General features: G+C 31.6%; 6 protein-coding genes across 13 annotated transcripts; 2 read left to right on the top strand and 4 right to left on the bottom strand.

Annotated features, from left to right (window-relative positions):
- Positions 1–32: 32 nt before the first annotated feature.
- On the bottom strand, positions 33–2,419 carry LOC138939919 (calcineurin subunit B type 2). 2 transcript variants are annotated; one of them, XM_070308258.1, is made up of 6 exons: positions 2,078–2,419; positions 1,617–1,882; positions 1,384–1,423; positions 870–1,081; positions 580–789; positions 33–501 (listed from the first exon to the last, which is right to left on the bottom strand). In XM_070308258.1, the coding sequence occupies exons 2-6, from the start codon at positions 1,617–1,619 to the stop codon at positions 454–456; spliced, it is 513 nt and encodes a 170-aa protein (XP_070164359.1). In that variant the 5' UTR covers positions 1,620–1,882; positions 2,078–2,419; the 3' UTR covers positions 33–453. The 2 variants fall into 2 exon arrangements, with proteins under 2 accessions (XP_070164359.1, XP_070164360.1); XM_070308259.1 differs by having other exon boundaries at positions 2,105–2,419.
- Positions 2,420–3,122: 703 nt separating this feature from the next.
- LOC138939843 (enkurin-like) lies at positions 3,123–4,202 on the bottom strand. The gene is made up of 3 exons (XM_070308072.1): positions 3,978–4,202; positions 3,667–3,825; positions 3,123–3,552 (listed from the first exon to the last, which is right to left on the bottom strand). Exons 1-3 carry the CDS (start codon positions 4,167–4,169, stop codon positions 3,373–3,375), a joined length of 531 nt encoding a protein of 176 aa, XP_070164173.1. The 5' UTR covers positions 4,170–4,202; the 3' UTR covers positions 3,123–3,372.
- A 381-nt stretch (positions 4,203–4,583) lies between these two features.
- On the top strand, positions 4,584–10,627 carry Mlf (myeloid leukemia factor). Of its 3 annotated transcripts, XM_070308369.1 has the most exons (7): positions 4,584–4,826; positions 6,126–6,291; positions 6,394–6,679; positions 6,866–7,025; positions 8,148–8,249; positions 9,402–9,463; positions 10,286–10,375. In XM_070308369.1, exons 1-6 carry the CDS (start codon positions 4,774–4,776, stop codon positions 9,418–9,420), a joined length of 786 nt encoding a protein of 261 aa, XP_070164470.1. In that variant the 5' UTR covers positions 4,584–4,773; the 3' UTR covers positions 9,421–9,463; positions 10,286–10,375. The 3 variants fall into 3 exon arrangements, with proteins under 3 accessions (XP_070164470.1, XP_070164468.1, XP_070164469.1); XM_070308367.1 differs by lacking the exon at positions 9,402–9,463 and having other exon boundaries at positions 4,585–4,826; positions 10,286–10,627; XM_070308368.1 differs by lacking the exons at positions 8,148–8,249; positions 9,402–9,463 and having other exon boundaries at positions 4,586–4,826; positions 10,286–10,627.
- Positions 10,628–11,301: 674 nt separating this feature from the next.
- Positions 11,302–13,833, bottom strand: LOC138940003 (uncharacterized; the record flags this gene model as incomplete). Its single annotated transcript, XM_070308451.1, has 4 exons — positions 11,302–12,489; positions 12,587–13,141; positions 13,349–13,538; positions 13,616–13,833. Coding segments are annotated over 4 exons (1,143 nt in total), but the record flags the coding sequence as incomplete, so codon positions are not given.
- A 4,698-nt stretch (positions 13,834–18,531) lies between these two features.
- On the top strand, positions 18,532–24,901 carry Anchor (integral membrane protein GPR155 homolog anchor). Of its 5 annotated transcripts, none has more exons than XM_070308364.1 (13): positions 18,532–18,912; positions 19,059–19,746; positions 20,035–20,189; positions 20,306–20,427; positions 20,646–20,935; positions 21,033–21,844; positions 21,923–21,990; positions 22,061–22,207; positions 22,299–22,435; positions 22,588–22,750; positions 22,820–22,979; positions 23,051–23,237; positions 23,465–24,901. In XM_070308364.1, exons 3-13 carry the CDS (start codon positions 20,187–20,189, stop codon positions 23,776–23,778), a joined length of 2,403 nt encoding a protein of 800 aa, XP_070164465.1. In that variant the 5' UTR covers positions 18,532–18,912; positions 19,059–19,746; positions 20,035–20,186; the 3' UTR covers positions 23,779–24,901. The 5 variants fall into 5 exon arrangements, with proteins under 5 accessions (XP_070164465.1, XP_070164467.1, XP_070164466.1 ...); XM_070308366.1 differs by having other exon boundaries at positions 18,532–18,987; positions 19,059–19,210; XM_070308365.1 differs by having other exon boundaries at positions 18,532–18,987; positions 19,059–19,583.
- On the bottom strand, positions 24,811–26,668 carry Elp5 (Elongator complex protein 5). The gene is made up of 3 exons (XM_070308370.1): positions 26,202–26,668; positions 25,976–26,061; positions 24,811–25,885 (listed from the first exon to the last, which is right to left on the bottom strand). The coding sequence occupies exons 2-3, from the start codon at positions 26,034–26,036 to the stop codon at positions 25,095–25,097; spliced, it is 852 nt and encodes a 283-aa protein (XP_070164471.1). The 5' UTR covers positions 26,037–26,061; positions 26,202–26,668; the 3' UTR covers positions 24,811–25,094.
- Positions 26,669–27,261: the final 593 nt, after the last annotated feature.

Genomic DNA, 27,261 nt, shown 5'->3' with positions numbered 1-27,261 from the left:
AAGCAGTGGTATCAACGCAGAGTACTATTGAAAACACATATTTCTCTACAAGTTTCTGAAGAAAATCTTGGAAATCACATATAGCGTTAGACTCGAGATGCTAGTTAAAAGCTTTAATTATTTAAGATCACATTCTTGATCTTTGTATTTAAAGGAACATCCAAGATAATTTAAATTGTTCCGTAATATCTTTAACAGGGCACGACATCAAAACAAATCTGTATCATATTGATCTAATATTCGTGCACTGTACTAGTGTGATATATTGTGTAAATTTGGTTTAGATAGACTTGTAATGATAAAAGGCTTAAGAACAATAATCGTATAAGTTCACTCTAAACAGATCTTTGTTAGAACTATCCTATAAATCTGTTGTTATAATAGATTATTAATTTATAGATTTCAATTAACATACATTTTGTAAATTAAGAGTTTTTCGCAAACTTGTATCACTTAAACATCAACCACCATTTTCTTATGAATATCTGTATTACCAACAACCTAAAGAACAATCATATAATATATTGTATATAATATATTGTATATTATGTAAAAGAAGGATGAATATATATTACTCACGGAACAAAATTCTTCGAAACTAATCCTGCCATCTTCGTCTTTATCAGCAAACAATATTGTCTTGTCAACAATTTGCTGTAATTGTGTATCTTTTAAGTTATTGCCTACCATCATTTTTAAGACTTGGAAAAGCTCTCCGTTGCTTATATAACCATCATTATCCATATCATAAATTCTAAATGCAAATCGTAATTTGCTTTCTTTGTCACCCTGCATATTAGTATTTTGTATAATTATATTTGTGTATATATAAATATATAACAGTCATTACTTAGAAGGAGAAATACTACCTTAACACTGAATTGAGACACTCCATGAATAAACTCTTTAAAATCTACTTCTCCATTACCATCAGCATCAAATATGTCAATAACACGTTGCACCAATGGATTTTGTTGTAACTCGGGTAAAGACATAAATTCATCGATGCTAAGAGCTCCGCTATTATCCAAATCTAGCTTCCGAAATCTTTTTCCCAATCTTCTAATTTCATCTACATCAACTAAAGTACCAATATTTAATATAAAATGTATATATAAATTTTAAAGATTTATAAAAACCTGTCAGTATATGTGTGTATCTATATGTGTGTGTGTGTGTGTGTGTGTGTGTGTGTGTGTGTGTGTGTGTGTATTTCTAAGAATATCGAATTACATGTATATGTAAAGCACAGATACCATATATTTTTATATTCTAATATAAAAATAATTATTTATTTGAAGATCTCAAATACAAAACATAGTGATACAAAAAAAGATCATTACTTTAAGATATTTCAAATCACAATATTTTTTTATAACTTACAGTTTGAACAAAGTTCCATAGGCAGCGAACTTTCATTACCCTGCAAGATAAACGATTTTTAAAAATGCTTTGTTTATATATTCGTATGACTTTATAAATAAATTGCTCCAAAATTTTTCTAAGAGAATTTCGCGCGGGTTATGGAAAAAAAAAAAAACAAGGAATACAAGTAGTAGTTTTCAATCACAGGAAAATTATTTCGACTCGTATATCTATACGATGCACTTGATTACCATTTCGAACTAGCTTTATAAGAATCTGTCGAAAAAATTCTTGGCAATATTTTCTAGCGAATAGGCTCAGTGAATCTAATGACACAATTGCCGTAAAGGAATGCTGTGAGCTGTGAGCTGCGAGCGTATCGACTATCGACGATTTTGCCTGTTTTTCCCGTACTGATCAATTATCGTCCATTGCGAACGAACATTAGTCTAGTTTCCACCGAAGTCGTAAATCTGATTCTGTTTCGGTACGCATCGAATTTAACGTACTGTTTCCACTGAAAGTAGAATAGAAGCGAGAAAGATTGATATTTTAGTAGAGCCAACTTAACTTTTGCTTGTGAATGTAAATAAACATAATCCTCGACAATTTTTTTGTTAATTTTCTATTTTGATAATTAATACGAACAAACGGTAACTGTTACGAACATCGATATATAGATTTTATATATCGATTATATATTGATAGTTACGAAATAATGAAAAGTAAAAGTTGGCACCATCTACTCTCAATCGTTTCCACCGACTTTTTCTTCTTCTTCTTCTTCTTCCTCGTGTAAGGATTGGCTCCGACGAATACTCGTCACACGGCCATCAATTGGTTTATAAGTGATAATGCAAATTTTAAAAGATCAATTGTGATAAACTAATATAGATATTGGATAGGGTAATATATGATAAACCAATATAGGCATTAATATAGGATAATGTGTGAAAATCTCTTTTTTGAGTCATATGGGAGGATAGGACCCGAGCGGAATCGAACCTGGGGGATCTTTCGATTACCAGCCTGCGACTCTACGCCCGGCGTCACGCATCGCCCCTTTCCACCGACTAAATTTCGTGTCAATTCGCTGCTAGTCCGGTAAAGCTTGTAGATCGAAGTGGGAGTGAAATGAACACGATCAGTCGTGTTTCCATCGACTTAAATTTGGTTCTACGCCGTACTAGATGCGAATTAATACTTCGGTAGAAACTAGATCACTCTTTACTATGAAATCATGCTTCTCTGTCAATTTCTTGTTTCATGACTAGTAACGGGCTTAGTTCTTCGCTCTGATTCGCTCTGGCGAATCAAACGCTTCGGTAACCTCCGTAGCGTCAAACGAAGAAACATTTTTCAATGCTTGAAATTCGAATATAAAAGCATTATAGTGGAAAAATTCGCGAAAAATTAAGCAATTATATAGTGAATAATAATGAAAACTGAAACATTTTATTCATTTAGACAAAATTCAATAGACAAAAAATTAATTTCTATTCGCACAAAAATCTGTACATATTATATAAAAATGTCCCTTTTCTTACATTTGTCTAATATATTAATATCTCGTTAAATTATATTTCTTTTTTTTCTAACGATAATAAGATTTACATCAACGCGCGTATCATTAACAATCAAGTTTTTTTTTTAATATTAATCCTATATATATATATCTTTCCATCCTTGTCTAACAATATATATATATATATATATATAAGTAAATACATATACGATATATACTTTACAGAAGCAGTCCAATTTTATTTCTCAAGTTTATGAACAAAAATGTAAAAAGAATTGATAGTTATACTTATTATATGCGTTAGTTCTCTATACTTTTTATATTAAGTATAATGCATAATGTAAAATATATAATATTACATCATGGTTATAATCCGCATAAGAAATTGTGTTTATTGTGAATATCCTATTGGTAGCGTAAATTTTGATACGAGGATAGAGAGATATACGCGTATAATATATTACATAATACACGTTTACACTTTATGCGTTGTTGTCATAAACGTATATATGTGGATGTTGCTCGATGGTTGCTATATCTTTTTCGAGTTGTTGCAATTCACGCTCCATTTTCGCTTTCTTTTGCGCTTTCGGTGGAGTGTCGGAGAGAAACGGCAATTTTTGGAATTGTTTCATCGTTTCATCCCATTTTTTCTTCATACCCTGTTTCCGAATGCACAAACGAACGTGCGATTACTTCTGTCCAAATTAATTTTGTAACTCTGCGAGGTCACATAAAACACACAGAGGCCTAACTATAGACACCTCTATACCTACGTCTAATAATATTCTCCGTTCTTCTTTGTCAATGTATCGACATGAAGATATTTTTGACATCTTATCTTCATCGAAATCATGCTGTTTGATAGTTTGAGTTTCTACGCTCACGTCGGTTTTCGTATCAACCGTAATAAATTTCGGTATTTTTCCATAATTCTGAAGAAAAACGTGGCTTTCAAAATAGAGATAAAATCGAGATAAGATAATTGTACTGTGTGTAAAGAAACAACGAAAAAGGCATAAAAAGTTAAAACGAAACTGAAGTAGAAGTAATTTTTGTTATATACATGCATAATATACACTCGTACTTTTTTGTGCACATAAATTGGAAGCAATCCGCTGCTTTTTAAATCATGCGTGTTGCCATAACGAGTATCGACGAATCGTTGTTTGGGTTCTGCAGGATAGGAACGTTTTACGCAAAGGATATTGTGTTTGACAAAATTCTTTTCCCGTGCGACGAACAATTTCTTCGGAGCATCAATATCCATATCCATCATTCTGCTCAATTGCGTGTTTTTTTTGCTTATATACCTTTGCCATAGAAAAAAGAACAAAGCGAGGGGCGTGCATATATCGTTCCGTTTGACGTTTTCTACATTATCCAAGTGTATTAGGCCGATATTACATTTGTCGTACGACAAACTTTTTAAGCGCATTGATTAGCTAATTTCTAGAGACTCGAGAAAGTTTCTATTTTGCAGCCAATCAGTATGCTTAAAAAGTTTGTCGTACGACAAATGTAATATCGGCCTTAGAAAGTGTAAATAACTCGATAAACCTATCGACCAATCAGAATAAAGAAGCCTTTGCTTCTTTCGTCCCGATTGGTCAATCAAGAGATATTCCATTTTCGGGTAGATTTTCGAATACCATCTATCCGTAATATGACACATGACGTTCACACTTGCGCGAATCAGTCCTGGATCCTGGACAGTTCTGGAAATTTCCGCAAACGGAAAAGGTGTTCGGTGCTCTTGCTCGTTGCAACATTCGGTCAGTCGTTTTCGTACGTGTAACGCATAGTAGAAAATCCATTTTCTATCGATCGCTAAAGTGAATTTTTCCAATCTCGAGCACGAGTTGTCGAAGGTATCTGGCAAGATGTCTTTGTTCGGGTCATTTATGGGCGATGATGATATCTTCAACATTTTCGGGTAAGCTTCATCGCGATTTCTACTAGATATATATATTTGTATATATAATATTCTAGAGGTTGTGTAGTTTCTCTTGCCCCCCCCCCCTCTCTCTCTCTCTCTCTCTCTTCCATTTAGAGAGCAATGGATCGCGTGAATCTGTCCAAAAGAAAGAGAGAGAGAGAGAGAGAGAGAAAAAGACACAAATATATATTTATGACTTATCTTGCTTGACAATAAAGTTTTAATTATCTTTGTCAAAAATGTAGCTTACATTTTTTAAATGCAGAAGATTATTATTATTTATGCGAGATAGAGGTTGCATGTCTCATATAGTCTCATAGAGTTAAATATATTTTGTTTTTCTCTTTTAGTTTGTATCAAATATTTCATAGAAAACCGTTGGACCGATTTTTTTGTCATATAAGAATATAAAGTGATTTTAGTTTCAACTGACAATTTATTATGAATACTTTGTACCATGATACACATATGCAACATTCTTGTAAATAATTATGAAAGATGCCTTAGATATTTTTTATATAAGAAGACTAGGTATATTGTACGAATAGAGATTTTATTTTTATTAAATAAATATGTATAATATGATAAATATATAAATATATCTAATAGTTAAATATATACAATATATATATACATTAAATAATCAAAGTATTTATTCATCTATTTGTATATAGCTCTCTCTTATTTAAATTGATCAAAAAAATTTTTATTAATCTTGATCTTAAATCCACATACAATCAAGATATAACATAGATATATATAAAGAGATATATATTTTCTTATATTTGAAGAAATATGATATGGTATTTTTCTATAAAATAATTATTGACGAGATAAAGAGACCAGAAAAAGAAAAAATATATCTATTTTTTAAATGGATTGTTCTTTTTTAAAATATTTTTATCATACGGCTTCCTCGAAATCATGCAACTTTTGCCTGAAACATTTTTTTCTATAATCAAAAATAAAAAAGTTATTTGGGGTGGGACATTAAAATAGGACACCCTGTATATATTAACAATATTATTAATTGAGAATTATATATATTATTAAAAGACTATATATGTCATAAAGTAATTACTTATTTTCTTAATTCTTATAAATATAATCAATACCAAGTAAAGGTTTCTATAGCAATCGGTCTATCTTGTTATGTCATTTGTTTTCTTCTGTATTTTTGTCCTGATTACGCTGATATGTTCTAAGATGATATAAATTATTACGTTATTTATATTCAAATTAAAAAAATCTGAAAGTAAAAGTATGAATTTTGGAACTATAATTTATGACCAACAGATCTTCCATGCATACCATGAGGCAGATGAACAGCATGATGAACTCTATGTTCCATAATCCATTTGAGATGATGGGACAAAATGCTCTTATGCTCCATCATGGTAGAGGATCTCAAAATGATATGTCAGTCTCCTTGTTTGATCCACATTTTGGAAGATTTGGTTTTGTAAGTATAATTTTAGATATCAAATTAACATTTGTTATTGGCTTAATAATAATAATCATGAACACAGCTTTAATATTATCTCTTACTACAATTAATTTTTAGAACAACATGGCAACTGATGGAAATTGTCATTCGTTTATGAGCCAATCTGTTATGACTATGTCCAATGGTCCCGATGGGCGTCCACAAGTTTACCAGGAAACCATGTCTACCAGAGTGGCACCTGGTGGCATAAAAGAAACTAAACAGACAGTAAGTGATTCTCGCACTGGAACAAGGAAAATGGCTATTGGTCATCACATAGGCGACAGAGCACATATCCTTGAAAGAGAACGTAATATGCATGGTGACGAGGAAGAACGACAGGAATTTATCAATCTTGATGAAGGTAATTTTTGTTGTAGTTTCAAAAATTATAAAAATTATACATATATATATATATATATATATATATATATATATATATATATAGAGGGAGAGAGGGGGAGGGAGGGAGGGAGAGAAAAGGGTGGGAGAGAGTGGGGGGGATATCTTTTTGTTCTATAAATTATATATATTTGTGTATTTATTATAGATGAGGCAGAGACTTTTAATCGCGAATGGGAATCACATACGCGGCGGGTACGTACTAATGCAATTGATAATGGAAATTCAGCTAGAGTTGTCAGTAACAGCAGGCATCGACCAGAGCCAAGACAGTTGGCCTTACCATCTACCACCGATCCATCAGCAAGGTTAGTTTTTTAAATTCAAAACACATACTAAAATATATAGAAAGAATTATTATAAAAACAAATAATTTTATATATATATATCATGTGTATGTATGTATATATATTCTCTCAAGGTAAGAACACCGAATATTTATTTTCAATACATTGGGAAATTACAAGATTGTATGACACATGTATCTTTTTTTTAATATAATATTTCTTTGTTCATGTTTACATATTTTCACCATTTAGTATTATATCTTTCATATTGACATGCACAATAGAATACTATTTTATCACATCCTGAAGGAAAAAACTAGTATAATCGAAAATTATTTTTAAGCATTAATTAATATTAGTAGTTTTATGCGTTTATAAAGATAGATTAATTTGGAATACTGGGTGTCCTAGCTAAGCTTTTTTGTTCTACATATTATTTATATATTATATTATATATTGTCAAATTTTTTAAAATCTTATAATGTCAATTTTGTTTATTGAATTATTAGCTTTGAAAATAATTTATTAAACGATTGACAATACTTATATTGACTAATTTGATGTTTGCACAGTAGATACAAAAAATTGGAGATATACATACCAGAAAATAATAAGTAGAAACAGAGGATTTTGCCATTTGGTCATGTATTTTCCACTTTGTGTATTTCCATTTTCTTTCTCGTATATGCAGCTTTGAAATAGATTTATGCATGTCTGCTTTTTAATATGTACTATAAGAGCATGAATGTTTTTATATCACATTTTTTCTCGTTTATATATATACACACCTTCCATTATTTTATACAGCAGAGAGAGAAAATTTTTGAAATTTATAAGAAAAATAAAATCTCTATCTCTTTCTTCACAAATTAGATTAAATAAATTATATTTTATTACATATTTATTATTGTGTAGTTTTCTCTTGTCATCGCGAATGAGAGAAATAAGATGATTAATAAACAAATACTGATATAGAAAAAAGATCAATGTGATGATAATCATGATTTATAAAATATTCGTCTTATACGGTATCTTTTTATTATTTTGTTGTATTGTTACTTATTCTTCTGTTAGAATATTTTTTTAGTTTTCTTTGTTTATATACTTTGTTTATATTGGTTTTGTTGTCATATACTTTTGTAGTCGACATTCTAATAAAGGTACAAGATGGATACCCAGTGCTAGACGTGCTATAAGGGCCTTAAATTCTTCCAAAGTAAAAAATACTACTTCTCCTTCTATACGGTAAGTTTAATTTCAATCGATTTCTGCCATTACTACTTGCTGGATTTAAGATTAAAGCTTGCAATTTCTGTCTTTGAAAGCGTGTCTTTAAAAAAGCAAAAATAAGCGATCTATTTTCATTTAATTCAAGAATCAAAAATTTGTCTTCCATCAGTACATATATTATCGTCTAAAATTAAGAAAGAAAAATGCATTGCAATGCTTGTTATAATTATGTAGATAAATAACAGTGCTCTGTGTGTGACTAATAACTATTTATATATATATTACTATTGTTTTTTTAATGTGTGTGAGCGACATCATATATATTGCAATTAAATTTTATAAGTGTAATAGATATCATTTTCAAAAGCATAATTTTTCTAAATTATATTTTAAGTTCTAAATCAATTTTTTAACATTTTTTAAGAATATTATTAGTTTTAATAAACGAGTGTTTACACGAACTGGCAATTTATTGTTTGATTGTTACATCACAACGTTTCGACCATATGGTTTTAGTCCTTATCAAGTGAATTAAAATTACAATAATATAAATAATAATAATCACGTTACAGAAATGAAATAAACGAAATTATGTACCTGCGTTATAGTTAAAAAGTTGAGAGAGAAAAATCAATATGTCATAATGACACGGTGTCAACCTCTCTATTTGAGATACTGAGAAAGACTATAAACGACCTTTATTAATCTATCGTATATGTTATTTAAATTCTCTGTGTTCTTTTGAGAATTAATAATGTTGTCATATTTTTTAATAAAGAACATTTTAGCTATTTCTCTCTTTTTTATATGTTTTTCGATATGCAGAATATCGTGTAAATACTAGTCTATTCATTTATCTACTGGCGACATCTCAAAATTAAACGTTAATTATTAGTCTTCTAAACTATTAGACTATTTCACAAGATTTCCATAAATTTCATATAATTTCCAACATAATATTCATATTAGTACAGTGAAATGCAAGATTTTAATTATTTAACAGTTAGCATCTTTGTTATTAGTTTCATTCTTTTACTTTCATACTATCAATACTGTGGTTTTAATCATATTCTAATTGCAGTGTGTCATATATAGAATGCATAATTTATAATGTAATAACTATGTTAAGATTGATATAGAATATACCATCTTGTGTGTGTATTACAGGTACAGCCGCAAATATTAATAAGTTAAAAGCATAATATATACAGCAGTGACACTTGCGCAACGTAAGTACGTTGCCTTTTGTTCTATTATTTATTATTTGTTTTGTTCGTTTCAATCTTACTTTTGGTACTAATCTATAATTACAAATTGTTTAACATATTCTGATTAATAATATCTTTAATAGGTTGATGTATTAGGATGTATATGTATATGTATATCACACACAAAACTTTTGGAATGAAAACGATTAATTCTGTTATACAATAGATTAGGAAAAAATGTTAGATGTTATGTATTAATGCAACTTTTTTGACCATTAGATTACAGAATGATTCAAAATCAATGGTGATATTTATAGTCAATATTAATTGACATTAATTAAATATAATAATAGTTGTATGTTATTGATATCTTGTATATACTTTGTATCAACCTCTTGTATCAATCACAATCCAAAATAATATACGACATGTCTTATTACTAAATATTTTTCAATATTAATGAATAGTTGTAACAAATGCTGTGCTTTTCTCACATTAACTTGCAAACATACATACATTCTTGAAATATCACTTATATGAGAATATATGTATATATCCCTTATCTACAAGCAACAATGTAATTGGCAGAATATATAATAGTAATTTTATCTCATTATAAGACAGGAGCATGATTTGCTTATTCCGCTTGCATTTTTGTTTCTTGTCCCTCTCTCTCTCTCTCTCTTTCTCTCTTTCTCTCTCTTTTTTTAATCATCGCACTTAGAAGTTGTACAATTTTCAATAATAATTCTGCTGTGAAGAATATTTATGCTTCATCTTCCTTTTTAGACTTGTTCCTTTCTTATTTTTATGTAAAAATATCAAGGCGTTAATTTGTTATAGCTTCAAGCCTCCAGAATCTTCGAGAGCTGAAGTGTTATCGGCATCACCGTCCGCATCAGGATCTCGAAAACGCGAGCATAAACCAGATAGACAAGTTAGTAATAAGCGTCACCAAGCTGTATCCGATAGTGACGACTAGAATATCTCAAATTATTATCTGCAACATATTTTATCTGCAACATACCTATAATAAAATCTCATGTAACGAAATTTAAATTAAACAGACTAGGAATATGTTATGCTTTTTCGCAATCATTAACATTCTTAGAAAATTTTCCATTAATTTTTTTCTGCAGCTTTTCGTTCTCTCATTCTCTCTCGGATAAAATATTAATATTTTGATATATATATATATATATATATATATATATATATATAATCATTTAAATAGTTGCAATAAAATTCTTTATTTTGTATATGAATAATTTATTCGAATAGATTTGTGTGTAAATGTTAATCTCAGTTATATCTTTCATTATAAAAATTCAAAACGAAAATAAATTTAAAAAAAATTATAATATGAATTTTTCTATTGTTTATAAAGATATTAAAGGAGATTATGTAGCATTTTTTCTTCAAATGTATCCTATTTTTTAAAAATGTTAAGTTTATTAAATATGTCGGAGATGTATGGATATAGTAGGGATAAGATAATACAATCCCGTTTAAGAAGTGCGATAATATCTATGGACAGTTATAAATTAAGGTTTTGTTAGATTTAATTTTTGAGATTTGATATATAAAAAATGTAGTTTAAATGTGGAATGAAACACTTATGTAATCAAGATACATGTTACATCCTCACTGACCACCCACTTTATCGTCGACATTAATTTCACTATTGTATAATGGAATATTCAAAAATATAAAGAAAAAGGAAATAAATGATTTCTTGTTTTAAATATGTCCTAGATCTTAAATGTCCTGTATAACCAACTTCTCATCAATGGAGAAGTGTAAGACGTTTATAATTTTAAAGTACATTTATCGAGGTCGAGTATTATCGATACAATATCTTTGTTCGTCAAATCATTTATTCAAATAAAGTCAAATTTACTGTTCACAATTGAAAGATACATAGTATATTATTCTAAAGTAGAAATGATAAAACAAAATCATCCCTTGTATAAATACAATTTTAGTGTAGTCCCACTTACATAAATATATAGTAATCTATAATTTGCTTTAATTCAATTACTCAATGAAAATATTATCACACTGATCTATTATATTAGCATAGAATGCTAATATATGAGCATATAAGCATATGAAAGTTTATAGTATCCAAGTAAAATAAAATAGTAAAATATAAAAAAGCGAAGTAATATTTAAAAACACTTTAAATGTATCTTAACATAAAATTAGATTATTAAAATTAGCTTTGCCTGTATCCTGAACAAAAGAAACAAATATAAAATTATTAAACTTAAAATCATATATGTGCGCTTTATAAACATGCCACTGGATCGCATATGTTAATGTTTTCATTGAAATGCATATGTAAATAAAATACAATATCAGTGGCAGAAATTTTGAAAAAATTTTTTTCCGAGTCATAAGAAAACAATGTTTTGTTATATACAAATTTGAGTCATGTAATTCAAACGAGACATATCTCTTATGGAATTGACGATTAATAGTTTTATATACAATAATAAATTTCGATGATCGTATTTTTGTGCATCGATGTACAATATACAATTTGTTTATGCAATTTTTGTAATTGTTTTTTTCTACTTTGATTTTTTTTTTTTTTACATTTAAATCAATTTATCTTGTTAATCTATGCGTGTAAAAAAGTACTTTTTACAAGTTACAAATACTTTACAAGATTGCATGACTCATTTGTATATTTACAGATATACAACAAAGATTGTAATAAAATGTAACCATAAGTAGAAGAACAGATAATAAAATATGAAAAATATATAACATATAAAAGAAAAAGAACATAAAAGGAAAGCTGGCAAAAAAATAATGAAACATAATGGTGACGCAATATTGGGTAGAGTAACCTCTGTTTGTTAATTTGCCTCTGCTAAGGTGTTGATTCTCGCATTAATAGCCAATAGTTGCGCCACAAATGACGAATCGCTCATGATTGCAGCTAGGGCAAAGAGTATGTCCTTCAAAGCATCTTGCGAAATGTCAAGTTGTCGTGCACATTCCGCTAATATCTCCATTTCGTTGGCGTTAGGACTTACCTATAGTAAAGAATAAATTTTGCCACATTCTTACATTTCGTCAAAACAATTTTCCATTTTGATTGATTTTAGTACTAATTGATATCAAGAACTGTACCTTATATGAATCGCAAAATTTATTAAATGCCATCTTGACTCGCTTTTTCCCATTACCAGTCTGATAGAAAATTGTGAAGGTCTGTGCGTCGTTCATGTCTAGTATAATGGAGAAATATATGCCGGCAGTAACATGACCCTTAGTATCTCTGGCAAGGAGACTTCTGTGATTATAAACCAAGTTTCTACGCTCCGTAACGTCAATGGCAGTTAAATATGGCCTTGCCACATAAATGAGAGCGACTTGCGTTCTCTCCAAGGCACCGGGTTGAATTTTTTTCTCATGCCATTCGACATAATCAGGATCGTCAGCGCACAGACAGTAATTGTACTCTTTCTTGCAAGTCGGCTCATCGGATTGCGTGAACCAGCCTGTATGAGGGTATAACTTATCGGCCATCACAGTGATAACGCGCGCAACATGGTAACCGGGATCGAGCAGCATGACGCCGCGACGTCCGCTAATCTCGATTTTCAGGCACACTAATACATGCTCCTTTTCGCCGCTATCTGCCGCTGGTGGACCACCAACATAACCGGCGATATCACCAATCGTCTGTAATACATTGATTTTTCTCATAAATTGACAAAAAAAAAAAAAAAAAAAAAAAATCTTTATGCAAGAGCATCGAATATTATACTATATCCATAATTATAGTTTTATCGGTTTTAAAATAAAATATTTTGCGCTTTTATAACTACGATAACACTTCTGTTCAAGTATTAATTCTAATCTATATTTTTATAAATATGTCAAACTTACTTCTTCACAGGATACTAAATAGAGGCCACTCGCTATTCCTGGGAATCGCTTGTTCAAATCTGTTAATCGATGTAATAATTCAAATCCAAGACCGACGCAAGTATGGTGTTCATGTGTTATTAGAGGCTGATATTTTCGGTAAAATCGATCCAGTGCTTTCTCTCCGCTTGCAGTATAGTCCTTATAGAACCTGTTGTCGTTATTGCTCGTTGTATTTTTAATTACGTAAAGAATAATGATTAAGATGAGAGATGGTGCATTACATACCTGAGGAAATTACCAATAGTATCATAGCGATGCTCACGCAATAAGCGTTGCGTTTCAAGTTCAACGCTGCCTGCTAATTCCTCATACTGTTCGACCGTGGAAACGGTCAGGGCTGGTGACTCGTAATGGGCCCAGACCGGCAGGGGTAGCGGAACACCCCTGATCCAGGGCCCGCGTGCCTGCCCCTGTGGCTGGCACCATATCTCTGCCGTCTCGAGTCAACTCGGCCATTCGTTGCCCCAGCGACCAACCGTTGGCACGAAGCCATGCTCGTCCCTGCAGCTGCTTATTGGCTCCACAGGGCTCTCTCCGTGTTTTATACTCTTCTCTCGCTCTATGCATACGTAAATATATTATAAAACGCGTTCAAGTTTTTAAGTTAAAATGAAAGAATAGAGAATTAAGCATTGCTTAGTCTTTTGCGAGAGTGTTGCTTTTCGGCGACAGCTTATAGTATATTTATTTTTAAAGGATTTTTATTCCAGTTGCACTTTTTCTGTATTTAAAATTAAAGACGTATGTTGTATGGAAATATTTATATATTGATATTGAGAGAAGAAAAAAGTAACACGATGTAAAAAGTGCAACGAGTAGAGTAGATCTAATAACGCGTTCTCGCGGTTGTCAAAAATCTATCAAAATATGTTCCCAATTGCAATTTCACGGAAACGAAATTTCCTGCTTTGCACTATGATGCAATGTGATATGATATATATGATATGTACACAGAGCGTGTGTAATATTCTTTATACAGACGGATGACAGATTTCAATCGTGACGTAACGCTACCGCGCAACACCGTAACGAGGTATTGGTGTTAATTCTTTCAGTCACTCGGACTATCTCGCGTAAGAAAGAAATAACCATATTTACGTAGGTGATTACCGTAAGTCCACTGCTATTTGAGCACACGGATCAGCACGGTGAAGATCTGCGAAATTAGTGCGGAGAGGCGGATTGAATTTGTCATCGGTTCGGTATCCAACATGGCGGTATATAGGTTCAGAGGACGCGCGTGGTGTCAATCAATACAAGACTATACGCGACCAAATAGATACGTAGCGCGTGCCACGTGTCTACTGGCGACCTTCGTTGTCACGTCTGCGATCCGCGATTCCGTATTCCGTTCGCTAAATACGCGCTGCGTCGTTCGCCGTTCGTCGTTTGCCGCGCCAAGATTCTTCAAGAGGGGCGGGGGGGGGGGGGGGGAAGGCAAGAGAAAACCGATCCGAACGGGACAATCCGTTATCCGTGCTCTTTCTCGTTCAAGGAATTTCCGTCGTCGCGATCCGCGATGCTACTCTACGAAAACTTTCGCCTTCGGTCACAACCGGGAGATAATCGCTCGCCAAAACGATCAACCTGTCAAAATCTATCGTACACAGTTCAAAGATCGTCAAGTGTTAAAAAAGAAAAGAAAGGAAAGGAAAAAACACGAGAAAAGAATACTACGTGGACTTTTCTTTTAATCGAAAGAAACTCGTCGACTTTTTTTTGACAGACTGATTGATCAGACGCTTTCTCCCACTCTCTTTCGCGCTGTCAAATTCGTTAACGCTTACATATGGATGTGAATCATCGATAATTCGTAGGACTCGGAAAAAAAAGTTTTTTTTTGTTTTTTTTTTAAGGAAAGGATTTTCAAAACAGAACGTCACGCGCGCATTGGCGCGTGTTTTTTCTTAAATATAAATCTCGATAAGCTCGGTAATAAATTTGGATAATTTTTTGAATTCACACGATCTCGATATCGAGCATCGTTCGCGCGTCTTTCTCATTCAACACTTACCCATACAACGAGCGCACCAAACAAACAAAAACTTTCTCTTCGCGAGCGGTGTTCCGGAGACTCACGTGTCCGATCTCCAAGTAGAACTGAGAGGTAGGACGCGGACGTAAGGGTTATATACGTTGCTCAGCTGCCCTCTCTATCCGTCCCTCCCCCTCTGCTCCTGTCTTTAGATGGTCCCCGCTTCACCCGCTTCGCCCATCGTGGCATGCTTACATGCGCGCGTTTCTCCACGTGATTGCGATACCATCGTTCTTCGTCCAAGTTCACCGATAAAACCACACACTTGCAATTATCTCGCGCTGATAAGATGTTGCCAACATTTGTTTCTCTCTCTTTCTCTCTCTCTTTTCTTTTCTTTTTTTCTTTTTGCTACTGTAGTTTAATCTTTTGGTTTTTTTACTCGCACTGTTTTAAAGAAGAAATTTTGTCGATTAGACACCTGTTGAAAAATAATTGAATTATCTTAAATTAACCGGAAAAAAAATCCATGCATAATCAAGTAGAAAATAATGTAATTATAGTATATGAACTCTTTTCCCGCGGAATATACTTGCGTATAATGAAGTTTGTTGTCAGGAATTTGCGTTTTGTTTACGCGAGATATATCGCTCAAGTGTACGATTGAAGAGATCTCGGGTAATAATTTAGATTTTAAAGATCGTTTACAGTAACAAAACATATATTCTACAAATATATATACACGTACATACCTCTTTTTTTCCTTCGTATGGATACATGTACACATGTTATGTTTATATAGAAGTAAGAAATAGATTCGGCTAGTTTAAGTAGCAGATAATTTCATGATCTTAAAAGATAGGGATTTATGGTGTGTGTGTGTGTGTGTGTGTGTGTGTGTGTTTATGTGTGATCGAGGAATGTGATCAGATTTGAATGTGATTGGTCGATGGCGTTGTGCCTCTCGAAATTATTTCTCAGCTGTTCGTATCATATGTTTGTGACATCATGATCATCGATGACAGTTGCTTCTACGATTATCGGAATTAATAATGAAGAATGAAAAGAAGCGAGATAGATCTTATTGCTAAAGGAGCAGCGCCGATATAAAATATAAAAAAATGAACGACAAAGTATAGCTTAGAGAGCTTCGCATCTGGGTTGAGTAAAAAGTCATTGCGTATTTTTGCAACAGATGGCATTAGTTCAGTTTTGGCAGTACTAGAGTCATTCACACATATGTTTGTCATATATCGTTTAACAGCTGACGGTTTAAGCTTCATTCTAAAAAAAAAAATGAGCGATTTGGTTGAGTTTTGGAGATTTTACAACAAGTTGAAGATGGAAGACCAAATTGTGCATTTTCGCCATATTTTACTGTTTTACTTCCGTAAAGGGAAGAACGCGCGTCAAGCTTGTGAAAAATTGCGTCAAGTTTACGGTGACGATGCTCTACAAGAACGTCAGTGCCAAAACTGGTTCAAGAAATTCCGCGCTGGTGATTTTGATCTCAAAGATGCTCCTCGGTCAGGAAGGCCCACCGAGGTTGATGACGACAAAATAAAGGCATTGGATGACGACAAAATAAAGGCAACCCATCACAAAAGAGTAAGACTCGTCCAAGATTAGTGTATTTTTTAAATAATTATTTAAAGAACCTTTTAAATAATTGTTATTATTAATTTGTTTATTGCAGCTTTGATTAGCCTTCTTCGGAGATGGGAAAAGCCCGTGTCGGGTAACACCTCGCGTTTTCATTCTACTTATTCGAGCGTCCATCTCATCGTCAGCGGCTATTTCGAAAGATCTTGAAATTACTACGTTACATACGTTATAGGCAATGTTTTTGCGGAAGTTGCCAAAATCATAAATCGTTACAAGAGTTTGCGAATAACTGTCATCACGGGTATATATGGTATCCTTGTATATCGAGATTAAGAGACGAACACGTCTGCGATGAACGGTTGCAAGTTTCGCCAGCTGGCGAATGTTATAATGTTTCTCTCTTACGGATTCTTGTATATAGTATTTTAAAACTTTGATGTTTTTATTCGCGAAAGGAGCCATCGTCGCGACATTGTTTGCGACGTGCTCGCGTTCTATGCCTATGTATATATCTTATCAACGATGATATCGAAACGATCCTAAAACTGCTTGATCGACGAGATTCTAGCCATGTGACGTTTGGATCTCTCCAAACCCAAACAGTTAAATATGCTTACTATCATCCACGTGATTATCGTATGACCCGATTAAAGCTACGGCGCAGTAATGCAATTTGTTTATGAGAATTGGATATGAACCAATTGCCACGCTCTCCTTCGTCTACTGCGTAGAATATATTTCCCGTTTATGTATTTATCACAGCTAGCGTATATGCTAGCGTGTCAGAATCAAATAGAGGCATTCGTTTGTAATATTGCGCCAGAATTAAGTCCGCGGGTTAATTTATAATAAAGCATTTTACGTTTTATTCATCGCGTTACATTGACCGATTTAAAACATTATCTAACTATTACCAGCAATATTCTAGGCAAATATAATATACGTTATCATGTTATTTTTATATACATATTATATATATATATATATATATATATATATATATATATATATATATATATATTCTAAAGCTGCTTATGAATAATCAAAATCTCTAATTATCCAAATTGAGACATTATCCGCAATCGCGTGGACGTGCATATTGTACAATCAGCGATAATAGAAATTTATTAAAAAGACTGATTCGAGAAAATTTTCCCAGTATTCGTTAACTAATAAGAGCGATATTGTTCGAGACATCCATTGCAAATCTGTTGATTGATAAAGTGATTCTTTATACCGTGCTTCACATCCAGAGTTTTATGACTCATGCATAGTCATAGTGACGCATTTACCGTTCGTCACACAGAGATACGTACATTAATAATTAATAATTGCAATCTTTTTTGTAAACTTGTGAAACGAGGCTTATTTCGGTATCGTTCGATAGTTTCGGTTTAAAATACTTAAGATCGGTGTATAATGCGTATAGTACATAGACTATATAATAAAAATATTCTTCTACACAATGTGTTTCCTTTTCTCATTTGAAATTTGAAATCTTAAAATTTATCAAAGATAAAAGAAATAATATAGAAACAAAAATATCATCGAATTAGCCTTTTTCTAAAATCTAAATAGACGGGTATCTTATTTTTTTTCAACACACGTTCATCGCTTTTACTAATTGTAGATAATTTGTTTACAGTTTTCTTTTCTTTTCTATCGTCGAATGCATATTTATTTCGATGAATAGAAATTAGTCGGAATTTATGTGTCGTCGAATAAATCTATATATAATACATACAAGATCCTCAGCGATATACGTCTTCGACAATCAAATGAAGCATCTCTGGTGTATAAATATCAGTATAGAGGACTGCAATTACGTACATCGAGCTGCTTACGTAAGCGTGAATAACAGCGTGCGTTGGCGTGGCCGAAGAATGCGAAAAAGTGCTCGTTGGAAATTATGTGGCTCAAGGAAAAAGTTGTATGAAAGGCGGTATGTTTTGCAATATGTCGTTGAATTGTAAAATTGCGGCGCAATTTCATCTAGTGGATAATATATGATATATGAGTGAGCATAAATTTTTTTTTGTAAATTTTGCTTTTTTATGACATACCCAATATATACATTATTTCTTTCAGGTGAAAATATATTTACAAAAAATAGTCGGAACAGCAAGAGCCAGCATACGTTAAAACCAAAACGCTCTAAACGCTTGCGGTTAAACGCAAATTGTTTGGTATATGTATTCTCGAACATTTCTGACAATGAGAGTATAAGTAGCGCGATGAGTGTAAATAAATATTGCGTATCAAAAACTCATTTAAAATATACTTTTACGCAGTAGAGTGTAATTTATATATATTCTAGAAGAGAAAATGTATGTATAAATTGTAAAAGAAAGAGAGAACAAAAACATATTATAATAAATAAATATATAACAGATCATATATTTTCTCTTCTGTCACGTTTCAAAAATTTACTCAGCCGGTTATACCTGGACACGTGATTATCTAGAGTCTAGAGCGGATCATATGACGGGCGAAGAGGCAATCGCTATGCGTTTTGCGCATTTATTGAGACCGCCAATATTCGCGACTGCGCGGTATCACCTGTGATGTGCGTGCCATGAATGGCTCACGCTATGCCGGATTTTATCCTTGAGCGTAATGATTGATAACAATCTTTATTCATTTCTCGTCGCTAATATTGAGATAGCGGATAGCGTTCGCCAGGACTCGGGAACTTTCCGCTTCTTTAGCGCGTTTTCAGACCGGAAAAATATGTATCCCGATTGATCGATATTTCTCAGATACAGTGACGTTTTAGGTATTCGTGCGATCAAGTGTCAAATCACATATGATCGAGTTGTCAAAAACGTAGATCGCTACGATTGCCTAAAATAACTTATCTTTTCTCTGTCAACAGAATACTTTACAGTTTTATATAAATTTTATATTTTTGCATGTGTGCAAGTATTGAAATATATATAATATTTCATAATTGTTGATTTTCCTTCCTCTAAACATATGTTTTATTAATAAATCTGTATTAGAACGTAAAAAAATAAGAATATGAAAGAGAGAATTAGAGAAGAAACTCTTTATGTGATTGCAGATTGTTCGTGTACTTTTAAAACAGCGTATCCTTTATTAGTATTAATGGAAATATGAAAATTTCATATGAGTTTATTATACAAGAGGACCACTTTTGCAACACTAATTACAATATGTTAAAGAGATGATAATTTTATTGATATAGTAGAAAAAATGGTATATATGTTACAGATATAAAATAAATTGTTACTTTTTTTTATTACACTGCTTGCAAATTTATATTATATAAAAGACATTTCTTATCTTGTATACATTTTTTTTTTAACTTTCAGATTGATCAAGAATTATCAACATCTTTATCTTTGAGCACAAATCAATATGCAGAAACCGAGCATGAACCGACAGATAATTTATATCTTGCATTGATACAATGCTTTGGTATTATATTATGTGGGTAAGAAAATAGATAAATGCATTTATCAATTGTTCATCTGAACAGTGAAATAAGAAACTATTAAGGGGATTTGAATATATATTGAATACTTAAATCTTTCCCAAATTTTGCAATATTGTTCTTAATTTTTCTCACGTATAGAATATACATAGATTAATTAAAGATTTTACAAATGATTAATTAAAGATTTTATAATAATGAAAATATGTATTTCACAGATATCTAGCGGGAAGATTCGGTATGATGACAAAAACCGAAGCAAATGGCCTGAACACTTTTGTGGGCACTTTTGCTTTACCATCGCTAATCTTCATGTCTCTGGCAAAACTTGATTTCACATTGGTTAATTGGAAATTTCTACTCGCTGTATTGCTTGCTAAGGGCTGTGTGTTTGTTACAGTACTCGCAGTGTCATTAGTAATTAAAAAGCCATCCAATCCTGGACGCGCTGCACTCTTTGCAATATTTACTACTCAAAGCAATGATTTTGCTATTGGATATCCAATGAGTGAGAACAATAGAATTATCATATTATGTTTACGCATAATTCCACACTATTCTATATTATTTAATATATTTCTTCACATTAAATATTGCCATTTTAGTTAATGCTTTATATGGAAGAACACATCCAGAATATGCTGCTTATCTATATCTGATGGCGCCTATATCACTGGCCATTTTAAATCCGATTGGTTTCGTATTGTTGGAAATAGGCAAGCGACGCGTGGAGGAGCACACAAATTGTAGGGACATGGTTTATTCCATCGTAAAAGGTGTCGTACTGAATCCAGTACTGTTCATGACAGTCTTGGGAATTATAGGCAATCTTATATTTAGCCATAGCATACCGCGCTTACTAGCCGCAATTCTCGAAGTATTCGGTAACGCTTTCTCCGCTAGCGCATTGTTCCTTCTTGGCTCAATGATGGTAGGAAAGATACACAAATTGAAAGGTACTGCGCTAGTTATTCCGGGTATATTGATCTCGGTGAAGCTGCTAGTCCTGCCTCTAGTCATAAGAGAATCCATTATTCTCTTGAACGCCGGAGATAACTTGACAGAAACGAGAAATTTGAGTACTTATGGCTTCCTGTACGGTACTATCCCGACAGCACCGGCTTTGTTTATTTTCACTTTGCGATACAATCTCGAAATCGATCTAATCGCGTCAGCGATGGTAGCTTGTACGTTTCTCTCTGCTCCACTTATGTTTGTATCGGCTAAGGTGGTCAATGCAGTTTATGCTGGAATTACACCAGCTAATTATGCACAACAATTAAATATTTTTTCCTTTGACATAAGCGTTGCGTCAGTAATAGCTTGTATATGGCTGTTGATATGTTTCCTTGGATTTGGACGGAAAAGATATAGTCAAGTCACTCATCGATGCACTCTGTGTCTTGTAATTGCACAGGTATATATATAACAAATTAAGATATGTTTCTTAGTTTAATTTCATATATATACAATATATATACAATATATTTATCAGCTCGCAGCAGTGATTGGTGTGATTATTTGGTCAAAACTTGACCCAAGCGATAATCGATCAACATTATGGTAAGAAAAACTGCATACAATCATTTTCTATTAAATAAAATTTTGTTTTTAATTGTTTGATTAATTATAGGTACGTCCAGTTCATTTTAATAACCACTGGTGTATATGCAAGCAGAGTATGGACAGCTGCAATTGCAGCAACATTACTATTTCTGAGTTCACGCTCGTTATCCTTTGTTGAAAGTCTGCAAAAATGGTTTTATCCTATTGGATGGGGGTATGAATATGAGAGCTTTTCTCATTAATTTTTAATTTAAATACAAATATTTCTATATTTATTTATATAATGTATAATAATTAATTTGCAGAATACCGCTTTTGATGGTGACAATAATGTGCATTGTTACACAAACTCCATCTGAGCTTGATTTAAAAAATCCGAATTTTCAATTGAGCAGAACTCAAGCTGCTGCATCTTCATTTATATTAATATTTTGCTTTATAGGTACATTATAACAAGAGATATTAATTTATATTCTTAACATTTAGCAACATTTATGTTTCAAATTATTATTATATTATATTACTATATATAAGGACATACTTAATATCTTTATTGTAATACGAATTTTTTAATAATTATTTTATACTGTATAGTGACATTAGGTTGTTTAGTCTTACAACAGAGATATCAAAGAAGGCACATCACAATGTCCTATGAACATATAAGGAATAATACAGAAAATACTACAATCGAAAGTAATGAAAGAAGTATAACAGATGTGGAAGATTTAGTCTCGCCATTAATTAATACACCTATGTAAGTTAATCAAAAACGGAAATATATAAATAGAAATTTGCAAATTATTTATAAACAATATTTTTTTAGAGTTGGCTGTGAATTTCAAAATGGTTGTCCGAATGGAGCATGCAGAGTTAATGATGTAGAGAGGGATTGCGATGGAGAAAATGGCACAGATACAGATAATGACCCACAAATTTTGCGACATCTCGTTTTCCTCATTTTATTGCTGTGTTCCATGTTTATTGTGCGTAAATTACTTTTATCACTTATTGTTAGATATTATAAAGATGCGAAATCAATACTGACATATTATAGGGTTTATCAATATCTGTGGGAACATTAATAATGGAGCAGTTAACTGGCATTTATGCCGAACTTGCATTCTTGGATGTAGCATTGAACTTTGGACAATCTCTAATAGCGTTTGCCATCTTTGGACTAGATCCTAGTTTGGGTAAATTGGGAATTTGGCTTCAAAAAGTGTGCAAAAAATGGCAATCTGGTATGATCCTTATGACATATAATACATTTTATATACATAACATTTCATATTTATGCAGAAGTTGATATATATTTATGCGTGTAAATTTATAGATATTACAAGATGCAGATATCAAAATAAGTATTATATAAATTTAGACCTTTAACATAAGTTAATTTTTGATAGCCAATTAACTTATTGATTGATATATTTATGATAATATTTTATAATATTTATTATATTGACAGGAAAAGAATTACAGTTACCTTGCGAGGATGCTCTTAGTACAGAAGTAAAGGCAGTTCGAGAACAATTTAATCAATGTCACTTGGAGGCATGTCGGGCACGTATATCTATGTGTCGTAGGCGATTGTTGAAGGTATATAAAGGAGTCTTTTCGGGATCGGATTTGGTCAATTGGTTACTCGAAGTTGGAATTGTCAACACTCGAGAGGAAGCTGTCCGATATGGTCGTTGTTTATTAGAGAGTAGAGTCTTACAACATGTCGATGGTACACATCACTTCTATGATCAAAATCTTCTATATACATTCAACGTATAGTTAAATTTTTAAATGTTTTCAAAGAGACAAACTAGCTCTATTCCTATCAATATTTTAAATATTGAATATTTGAGTAAGGGAAACGAATAGAAATGATTGAACTAAGATTATTTATATTATATAGTCGAACTTACGTATTCTTTATTCATCTAGATTGAGCAATTTTTCTCTTCTTAACTTTCTTTTTGGAAAGAAAAATCTCTACCATTTATATAAAAATAATAACAAATTAGTATGAAAATACTGCAAAGGGAAAGATGAATTTAATTTTTCTGAATTGATCATGAGAATATGTGACTAGAATTAGACTATATGTGTGTTTTAAATTATTTAAATGCAAGCACAAAAGATTATTTATATAGTTAATTTATTTGCACATAATTATTTCAATATAAGATGTAATTTTATTTATGTGGCATAATTTGTATAGGACATCTCGGAAATATCATGAAAAAATTTCGAAAAGAGAAATATTTTTTGAAATATTTACGTTAATGAAACATGGCATAAAAACTTTTTTGCATATTACAATAATATATTCCTATTATTTATTGAAAAGCAGTATCAGTATTAAATAGCGTTTTTTTAAACTATATTGCTATAATCATATATAAAATGAGTAAAGGGGGGGGGGGGGGGTTGTGTTTAGTATATTACATACTGCACTCTTGATATACACAGTTTGACATAAGAAATCTTTTAGCGCAAGAAGGCTAATTTTATACAAAAATCTAAATTATTTAGTATAATGTATTTAATTAAAGATGGGTTGTAAATATGATGAGAAGAATGATTAAAATAAAAGAAAACAGAGAAGTATCTATAGAAAGTATTTTTAAACTACTTCCGCAAATATCAAACATTTAAGCATTCTACTTTATGAGAGAGAGAGAGAGAGAGAAAGAATTGGATAATTTATATTGTTAAGCATGAAAAATATTATGTCTGATGAAAAACGAGTAAAGATTATACAATGAATATAATAACCCAAAATTTTTTATTAGACTGAGAATTTATCTGATTTTTCCTTTATAATAAACTATCGTGCATTATTCAATTGTTTATTAAAATGAATCTTTATATATACTATGTACGCCGACAGGTAATAAATACATGACAATTATAATTGCAAATACTTATTGACACACAAAATTATTTCCTTTTCTTTTCGTTATTATAAAATATATAGTGGATGCTCCAAAAAAATATTTGGATAATAATAAAATATATAAAATACAACAATTTTATTTTATATAAAAAATATGTATTATTATTATAATCGTATAGTCCATGTATAAATCTGAATTCTTATAAATTTAAAAACACAGATCGTCATCAGGATCGTCCTCATCTATATCATCTATATGATCCGGATGATAAAATATTCTGGATGTATTTGTTGTATTAAGAGTGTAAGGCAAAGGAGTTTTGTTTCTTTGTTCCATCTCTCGAGCATTCATCTCTATTCTAAACGATGATTCAATTTTCACCGATTGACTTCCATTTGCTTCTGATTTGCTCACATTTACCGTTGTAATCTTCTCAGCGTTAATCCGATAAGATGTACTTTCCTGTTTTATTAATTCTGTTTGACATACTATAGAACCACCCAATTTTCTATGGACGAGCCTTGCAGTGTAAATTAAATTATTTATAGAGCTAATTCCGGTAAATTTCTCTAGCTTAACATAAGTAGTACCCAAAGTCTCAATTGCGGGAACTTTCCGTATAATATCTCTCCGATAAATGCATATAAGTTGCGACACCTGCTTACTTAGTTTTTCTATGAACAATAGAGCCTTTGCTAGACCTGCGTATAGAATCAAGGAACTCAAGCAATTAACAATAACTATACTCCGAGGTTTCAACCTGACAGTTTTAAGTATACATTCAAGATTTTCCATATCTTTCGTTGCAACTTTGTTTACATCAACAGTATAATAATCGTGCAAATGTATATTCTTGGATGTAAGTGGTGTAGGTTCGTTGTCATACCAAAATGTTGGATCAGAAAATGACAATAAATCTATGCTGTAGTTGGGATCCTTCTCCTTCCACGCATGCAGCCATCCAGCTATTAATGTTCCTGCATACATTACATCTAATCCTGTAAAATAATTAGTACTTTTCTGATTTGCAAGACATGTATAAATTGTGTTTTAATTCAGATTAAGTATTCGATTAAAAAATAACCAACCTTCATCTATAACGATTACTCTTGCTCCTTCTAGTACAGGTAATTTTTCCATATATGCCATTTTACATAAGATACACTGTACGTAGCTTCACAGAGGAAAAAAAAAAAACGAGATAAAATATATACTATTGGCTATAATAGTGACATTATTGTGCTGATTACGATAAAAAATACAGAGAAAGATGATAATGTACTTGGAAAGATACGATTACACGTGGACTCTTACTATGTGATATTGGATTTCACCGTTATACTTTGAGTGACTTTATCAATAAAATATCAGTATGATATGGGTATTTAAAAGTAATCATTTCTTATTACACGTAATTTAACAAGCATGACCAAATCATCGAATCATCGTTATTTTACGACGAATGTTTTACGCCGAAAATGTGAGTCACTGCTTAGTAAGATGTTTTTTGTAGTTTTATTTAAATCTTTAATCTTTAATAAAGAAAAATATACAAGATTTTTTATTATAAGCCAATATTTTTTAAAATAGAATAAAAGATACAAATATTCCCCTATATGCGTGCTGATAAGGAGTGCGATAACATTATCGATATCGAGTTTCGAGTTACATCGATCCTCTATTTCAAAAATTATATTCGCGAAATATGAATATATAAATATCAAGAAAAAAATATGAAAATATTCAAAAAGCTCTGAAAATATATACGTATAAATGTGTTAATATAATAAATGATTTGTTATTATTTTACAAATTCTAGAATACTACACACTTTTCTCTAGCATATATATTTATCGTATCTTATTTATTTCTCTGAAATGAATCATAGACAGATTATCTTCTAGAGATTTATCTTCGTCAAAATCGAAATTGATAATGGATATTTATAAAGCAAATATAATAAATAATGCAAATATGTGTCGAATGCGACGATATCTTTCTTAGAATATTCTTTTCCTTTTACGGACACACATACACACACACGCACACATATACACACAAGTCAGTTCTTTTCTAATAAATTTTACTGTATTTTCTGTAATAAAAAAAATATAAATATATCAGATGTAGTAAATAGAAAGGGAGAGAAGAGGAAAATTAGAAAAAGGATGTAGAAACTATAAAGATACTCTCAAAAGAAGAAAGCGTTAAATATCAATATCTCATTAAAAACATCACGGCATCACTCTGCTGGCTGTTGGCCGAAGCTCTGTCGCCCTGTACCCTGTACTCTGTACTCTGTACGGCATGTATTAACGGGACAACGTAGAGTGTCAGAATCGAACTCGGAATCACGTTTCTTTTTTCTTTTTCG

The sequence above is a fragment of the Polyergus mexicanus genome, unplaced genomic scaffold (assembly GCF_030449975.1).
Source record: "Polyergus mexicanus isolate NDT 795.1 unplaced genomic scaffold, iyPolMexi1.0 SCAF_15, whole genome shotgun sequence".
In the NCBI taxonomy this organism is placed as follows: Eukaryota; Metazoa; Arthropoda; class Insecta; order Hymenoptera; family Formicidae; genus Polyergus; species Polyergus mexicanus.
Note: the sequence above shows the minus strand (reverse complement) of the source record. Positions and strands in the feature narration are given on the sequence as shown.